At 40.4% G+C, this 8,220-nt stretch overlaps 1 protein-coding gene across 1 annotated transcript in view; it reads right to left on the reverse strand.

The window, feature by feature from the left end:
* Positions 1 to 4,750: 4,750 nt before the first annotated feature.
* The window catches only part of BDKRB1 (bradykinin receptor B1), a 14,337-nt gene continuing 10,867 nt past the window's right edge, over positions 4,751 to 8,220 (reverse strand). Inside the window, exon 2 of the mRNA XM_069104202.1 lies at positions 4,751 to 5,952. Coding sequence (XP_068960303.1) covers positions 4,928 to 5,932 — 1,005 coding nt within the window. The 5' untranslated portion in view covers positions 5,933 to 5,952 and the 3' untranslated portion in view covers positions 4,751 to 4,927. The remainder of the gene's footprint in view (positions 5,953 to 8,220) is intronic.

Below are 8,220 nucleotides of genomic sequence, written 5' to 3' on the forward strand. Positions count from 1 at the left end.
TTAATGCAGGTTCTAGGACTTTAAGAGGTCAGGACAGCATAATTCCATCAGCATGAACATCCATATATGGATTGAAATTCCTTTTAAAAAATGTGCTTCATAGTGAATAGAGCACTGGTCCTGGAGTCAGGAGGACCTGAGTTCAAATCCGGCCACACACAGCTACTTAACATTAGCCATGTGACCTTGGGCAAGTCACTTAACCCCAACTGCCCTGCCCTCCACCCTCCAAAAAGCAAAAAAAAAATGTATTTCATAATAGTTTAAAAATATTACATAATAATACTCTGCCTTTAGGAAATACAACTGAAACAAAAAGACACCTATAGAATTAGAATGAGAAATTTTGATAAAATCTGTTTCAGTAGATTCTATAAAATCAGAAGATGCAGTCATAATTAAAGGCAAAGATGAATTCAAAGTAGGAAACATTATGAGACATAAAGAGGGAAACTATAATGCTGAAAGGTTTCATAGATAATGAACCTTTCTCCAAAAAGTTCTTTTTTTTTTGGTTTTGCTTTTTTTTTTTTTTACCAATGTCATCTCCTCTATTCTTTTCTGGGAAATATAATTTCAGAACACATGTCTCTGTTTTACAGATGAGAACCTTGAGTCATGAAAGAGAGTGGCTCTCCAAAGGTTTTGTGTAAAATTCAGAATTTTAGAACACAGAACATTGAATACTGAAACTGGAAGGGGCCTTAGTATCATAGACCATAGAATTTTGGAAGGTATCTTAGAAGTAATCTATTTTAATCCTAGAATACAACAGATACTCTTGGAGGCTACAGAATAATGGTTGATTCCCTGACTTCAGGTGGATGAATGCATATTAGTCAGTTCCAGAAAATGAGAAGCATGCTAGTTAGAGCAGGAACAAACCTTACAGTAATCTAACCAGTCTCTCTCTCTCTCTCTCTCTCTCTCTCTCTCTCTCTCTCTCTCTCTGTCTCTCTCTCTGTCTCTCTGTCTCTCTCTCTCTCTCTCTGTCTCTCTGTCTCTCTCTCCCTCTCCCTCTTTTCCCTCCCTGTCCTATGATTTTACAGATAAGAAAATCAAAGCCAAGAGAGGGAAAGTTACTCACCTAATGTCACACATTAGAAAGTTAGAAGGATCTCCTCTTTCCTGGTGCTCTTTCTGCTATATCATACTTCCTCTTTGGTGGCCAAATATTTTTTAGAGGTCTGATTTAACTTGCCTTAATTTTACAAATAAGGAAACAGGAATAAAGAGGCTAAGTGATTTGTCCTGTATGGTATCTAGTGAGGCAAAATTTGAACCCACGTCCTTCTGATTCCAAGTACAGTGGCCTATCCATTATGCCAAACTGCTTCTTAACTTTGGGGTGGTGGTGGAGGAAATGACTTATCCAAGTTCATACACTTCTGGATCAATAATAGTCATTTATATAGAACTTTAAGGTTTGCAAGCCTTTTGTATAGGTTATCTTATTTACTCCTCAAAAACAACCCTGGAAGGGGGCTATTACTATTATTATCTCCCTTTAATGATGAGGAAACTGAAGCTCTAAAAAGTTAAATAACTTGCCCAAGATATCACAGAGTAAGTGTCTGAAACTACAACTCAACCTTCTAGTCTCCTTGCCTCTTAGTCTAGAGCATAACTGTTCTACCAGGTAGAAAATGACTATGCTGCCTCCCCAGGAGGGGCAGTGGCATTATGGGCTGGGAATGCTAAGAGGGGACTGGAGGTTAGCGACCCAACTGTTCAAATGGTCACTCCCTGAGTGGTGAAGGCAGTAATCTGTCTAGTGGGTTTGGGGCAGGGTTATGGGTCAGGAACTGGTAGCTAGAATTGACATCTCTGGGGAACTCATGGATGAGGTGCCTATCTCTTTCAGTATCCCTCTGCAGACCTTTAAAGGATAAAGAAGGAGGGACGAAGGAGTATAGTAATACCTGTGTATAGCATATTTCCTTAGGGATGCCCTCAGAGAATTTTTTTTTTATGGAAACCTTTATTGAATGTTCGATTATAAAGGTGATCTTTATCCATCAAACTAAAGAAATTGAAAAAAAAACTGAACAATTTTTTTTACAATTAACAACTAAACTTTACTTTAAAAATATAAACAAAAAGAGACAAAACAATTCTTTCTTGAGACATTAGATGCATGTACATACAAATATGTATGTGCACATCTGTGTACACATACACAACATACCCTGTAAGCCTGTCTATCAGGTGCATGAGAGGCAGGGAACATGAGAATGAATCACAAACTCAGAGTCTCGAGGTTGGATTTGACCTCAAAAACCGTCTAGTCTAACCCATACCTCATTAGTAATCTTTTCTACAGTGTTTCTGATTTGCCTAAAGACCTAAAATGAGGAGGAAACCACTCCCTTTAAAGGCAGCTCATTCTACTTTTGGACAGCTCCATTTTTAAGGAAGATTTTGCTTACATCAAGCCTAAATCTGTTTCTCTGCAAATTCTAATTGCTCTTAGTTCTATTCTCTAGGGTCAAGTGGAACAAGTCTAGTAACCTCTGTTTTACATGACATTCTTCAAATATTTAAAGATAGCTGGAATGTCTTCCCTGGGACTTTTCTTCTACAGACTAAACAATTCCTTCAGCTGATGCCCAAGCAATATGCTCTTGAGGTCTCATTTAGTCCCTGTGGGCTTCCTTTGGATGCTCTATAGTTTATCAATGTTTTTTTATTTAAGGGGGAAAAGGGCTGGTCCTGTGAAACTTTGGCAAATGCTAAAGGTTCCCAAATACTAAAAGACAAAGGCATTGAAAGGTAAGGAGAAATCCATCAGAAGGAAAATATACATTTTCTACCCTAATGGGGCAGGGCAGAGAGGTGGTACAGTGCATAGAGAACCAGACCTATAGTCAGAAGGACTCATCTCCCTGAATTCAAATCTAGACTCAGACACTTACTACCTGTGTGACCCTGGGCAAGTCCCTTAACCCTGTTTGCTTCAGTTTCCATATCAAAATGAGCTGGAGAAGGAAATGACAAACCACTCCAGCATCTTTGCCAAGAAAAACCCAAATGGGGTCACAAAGAGTTGGACACAACTATAACAACTGGACGACAACAACACGGGTGAGAGACTGAATACCTTAATTATATATGAAGCGGTCAGCCAGGTGATGAATGTTCATTAGGGCAGAGAATGAAGGTCTACTGAGCCCAAGTCCAGAGCTCTTTCTAGCAAAGGCCTTGTGGATGACACCTATTTCCTTATTTTTGAGGGTCTGTAAACCAAAGGACTGATATGCATTTGTGAGATGCCTATCTAAGTGAAATGGGAAGAAGGAGAGAAGACATCATCTGCCTCTCTTTCTTCTATCCACTTTCAACAGCAAATAGGTGGGTTTTGTTTTAAGAAGTGTTAGGGAAAGGGCTTGGAATCTATTAATTCCATTAGTATAGAGAACTCCAGAATAGGAAACTCCCTTTATCAATGCAGGTCAGATCATTCTCGACAACTCATAGTCTTAGCTGCTGATATCCTTGAGAAGTTAAGTGACTCATCCAGGGTCACATAGCTATGATGTGTCAAGGTTAAATTTGAACTCAGCTCTCCCTGATCCTAAGGCCAGGTCTCTATTAACTGCATCTCTCAACGGTCTAGTGCTTTATGGTTTGTAAAGGGCTCATCGTACATTATCCCATCTGATCCTCATGACGTTCCTATGAAGCAAATGAAATCATCCCCATTTCAAAGATAAAACTGAAATTCAGGGATGAGTTGCTCCCAAATCTTATAGCTCATAATTGCAGTAGCCAGAACTTGGTCTGCTTTTCTGGACCATGCTGCTTTATAATGACGATAATGGTCATGTTGGTAACTCTCATTAACATGCTACTTTGTTTTGTAACAAAAAAGCACTTTTATTGAGATTTAGAGTAGGATGTGGGATGTGATTGTATGTGGTGGTGGTGAAATGACTGGTCTATAGTCACATGACCCAGCAAGGAAAGTGGCCAAGTCCACACTCAAAGCCAGGTTTTCTGTTACCAAGTTGAGTCCTCTACAATACTAAGGTTTACTAGAATCTGGAGTTGCTGGTAAAAGGGGTCATAAACAGTGTATCTAAGGGGGCAGGCCCAATGGCTGCTAAGAATTCCTAGAACCACTTGAGAAGTGTTAGGAGGTACTCTTATTACTGGTTTTATGGGTATTGTGGTAAAAGTTAGCCACTGGATATGTAGATAGAGAAAGAATTTGGATTCAGAAATAATTTGAGGTTGGTGACTTGAGTTAGCATGGAACACAGTGGTGAACATATGAAGGAGAGAAAACCGGAGCATGTGAAAGGTGGGTGAACTGTAGGAGTTTGAGAACCCTAACAGTTTGTTCATATCTGTGAAGTAGGGGAGGGTCCTGTGTATAGGAAAGAGAGAGACTGAGAGTGAGCAGAGTAGATGAGTTGGATAAAGTAGAAAAAGAGATGCAGTTTGAATCAAGATTGAAGTCTGTAGACTAGCAGGTGTGCAGAGACTTGTCAAGTATGAGAGCTCTCTGGTGTGTGTGGGGTGTGTGGTGGTGGTGGAAGGAGGCTATGGGTCAGGGAATTCTTATTTTGTGGGTTCTGGTGCCTCCTTCTCACACAGTGGTGTCAACAGTAGCTGTGATGAGAAAACCTAGTCCTATTCCACATCTGGATGGCATATTTCTGAGCTCCCCATGGCTTCTACAATGGAAGATAGAATGCCTGCAGGTGGAGGGGGTGGATATGTAGAGCATAAAGTGAGAGCAGCATTACTATGCAGAGAACTTCCTGATAGGTTTGAAAAGGGAAATGGTTCCTTACCCAGTGGGAGCCCTCTTTCCAATGTGGAGAAAATAAAATGCAACAATGAGAATCTAACAACAATCCTTCTAATGTTTTAATGGCTCAAATAAAAGCAGAGGTTTGTTCTGTCTATCCTAAGGATACACTTACATAGAACACTTGGTAGTGCATTGCTTATAAGCTTCACAAACCCTGACCCTAAAAAGTTTCCCCACAAAGACATAAATCACAGGATTCAGGCAACTGTTGAGGAAGGCAAAGAAATTGGCATATATCAAGCCCAGGTCAATTAATTCTTCCCAGAAGCAGCCCTGGACAGCTTTCATCCAGAATAGGTATTCCAGGATAGCAAAGCAATGGTATGGAGTCCAGCATATTATAAAAACAATCACTAGGGTAGGAATCAGAGTGGTGGCTTTAGTGTTCCTTGTCTTTCCTGATCTCCTGATGTTGGTCTTAGTTCGACCTCTCAAGGAGGTTATTATCTGAGAGTTGAAGAAGATGATGGCAATGAGGGGGAGGATGAAGCCCGCCACACTCAGTTCAATAATCCTGATAGAATACCATAATCTATGGGGGAATTGAAGGATACAGGTCGAAATGTTCAGACCTGGGACAATTTCCACTGATCGGAACAGAAAAGTGGGGATACTTAGGAGGCCACCCAAGAACCAGATGAAAACACAAATGATCTGGGCTTGTCGCTGGCTGCGTTGTATCCGGCTGCTCATGGTGTGAACCAGAGCAATATACCGGTCCCTGCTGATGGCCACCACCAAGAAGATGCTTATGAACATATTGGCCTTGACGACTCCATTGACGATGTAGCAAAGAGCATGGCCAAATGGCCAAACGAATTGCTCCTGGATACTTTCTGCCCAGAAGGGCAAACCCATGACAAACACCAAGTCAGATGCTGACAAGTTAGTTAAGTAAATTTCTGCCACAGTTAGACGTCTCCTGAGCAAGAGGAAGATGGACAGGGCAAATATATTTCCTAGTAAGCCCCCCCAAAAGATGACAGTGATCGATGTTGGTAGCACACTGTACAATACATCCCAGAGCTCTTTTGTGTCCATGCAGTCACTTGTATTCTGGATAGGGCTAATTTGTTTTGAGATGGAGAAGTCTGGTGGTATCTGTGTTGCCATTGACTTCGATCTAAAAGGAACTACAAATAGGAAAGTATGAATCTCTGGTGCCTCAACAAACAAGGAGAATAAACAAAAGGAAGATCATTAGTTCTTCCTCTCCCATTCCATGCCACCCCACACCACCCTAGCAAAAATAAAATTGTTTCCCATTCTAATGATTATAACAATACTGTATAATTTTATTGTGCTGTGAAATGACCTTGTCCAGCTATTGGGGTGCAGGAGGCAATGAAAATATACTGATAATGTGTTTGTACCTGCATTCGTTATTTAAAAAAATAACTACACATACCCTACACCTTGGTTCCCACTATTAGGCATCCCTTCCTTGAGAATGGGGGGGATTACTAATGAGGGCCAGACAGGGTTCTCACCACTCAGATCCTTTTTTTGACTCCAGAGTCAAGATATAGACTCATAAAAGTTAAATAATGCAGTCGTGTGTGGCCCCATACACAGACACCCAGGGAGCATAGACATGCCGTATGGGCTACTGGCTGCTTCTCCCAGGGGTAGCCAATTGCTGCATGCAACTTTAAAAAGCACCAGACCACTGCAGCCAAACTACTAATTTACTGTTTGAATCTCACCAATGTTTTCCCTCCTATACCCTGAATAGTGAATAATGAACAATACTAAAGGCAAACCATTTTGATATTTGTATACCAATGCTGCTCTCTAGCAGAAGCCTCACCTAAAAACCCTTCCTCTAGTTCAGGTATGGGCAGAATTGTTTGAATTTTTCTCCTTCAAGCGAATGGACCTAGGCACTTTCCTTGACCCTATCCTCAGTCCTTTTCCTCCTCCTCTTCTGTTTTTTTTTTTTTTGCTACCCTGGAAATAGCTTTCACCCTGAGACTCTGCTCTCCTGATAGGAGCCTTCCTCCCTGGTGCTATCATTTTAGAAAGGGACCCTAGCCACCCTTCTCCTTTCCAGCTACCCTATACATGTTGTCTTCCCCTGTTAGAGTACCCTGAAGGTACAGACTGTCTTGTTTGCTTGTATTTGTATTTCCAGTGCTTAGCACAGTGCCTGTGAGAGAAATGATTATTAGTAACCAATGATTTGGGGAGATTCAGATTTCCCCTTTTGCTTTTATCCCCATTTCAAAACCTCAGTCTCTGAAGGTTGAGTTAAATTTCTCCTCAACCCAGACCCCACTGAAGTGGGCAACCATTGTGTTGTTGTCAAAATCAGGTTGGAATGGGAATAAATTCTGTGAATAGATTGCCCAAGTTTGGGCTAGCTTAAGAATTAAATGATGTAATCAAAGTTCAGGTCCAACTCCTCATTGTGATATTCATTCTCTCATTAGTTGTTAACCAATCAGAGTTTATTGCCACCCTGGGGAATATGCCTCTTCCAGAAGTCATGTAAGTTGTGAGCCCACTGCCAGGATTATCTTAGGTCTAAGAGAGATAGTCAAATGACCATCCTTTTATTAAAATGCTGGCAGTATTAATAAAATTATTAAATTACCCAGAATTTATGTTTCTTGAACATTTTTAAATGTTACACCTGGCACATGGTAATTACTTTAAAGGCCTTATCTATCAAATTATCTACCTATTACTATTTATCTAATCTCTCCACTGTCTATCTACTATCTAGCTACAATCTACTATCTTCTTATCTTTATTATCTACCCATTTTTCTTAACTACTTATTATCTATTTACTAACTATATTTCTTACCATTTGTCATCTACCTATGATATCTCTATCAATCCGTTATCTATCATTTATCTACTATTTACTATCATCTATTTATCTACTATCTTTCTTTTCTATCTGTCATCTATCTTCTATTTGCTATCATGTGTATATGTATGTAATCTGTCTTTGATAGCTGGTGCCATGGCATAGCACTCTGATGAAGGGGAGTGTTTGGGTCCCTAGCTGAGGACAAGAAAGGCCATTCAGTTTCTTTTTGTGACCTGAGTTGTTGGTTTGGCTCTACAACAGTCTAGGCTCTCTGAATGGGATTCAGGAGTGGCAAACTTGGAAACACAAATTCATAAAAAGAGAGCAAAAATAGTTTGTGATGAGCAGCCATGCAGTGAAAAGCATGGAAAGCCAGGCTCTGAGGGGTTTGACATAGGCTTAAACTATATGGCCTGCGTGGAGGAAGTGAAAGGTGACATCAGCATTAGAGACAAAGCTAGTTTCCAGAGATTTTCTTTAGGTGACTCTGCCCTAAACCTTCTTTTCTTTCTTCATTATCTCACTTTATTGCACCAACTTCTATGGGTTCAATAGTCATCTCTGTGCTGACAACTCCTAGA

Source organism: Petaurus breviceps, unplaced genomic scaffold (genome assembly GCF_028583685.1).
Source record: "Petaurus breviceps papuanus isolate PSGF00001 unplaced genomic scaffold, PetGlider_PUasm1.0 685, whole genome shotgun sequence".
NCBI classification, from domain to species: domain Eukaryota; kingdom Metazoa; phylum Chordata; class Mammalia; order Diprotodontia; family Petauridae; genus Petaurus; species Petaurus breviceps.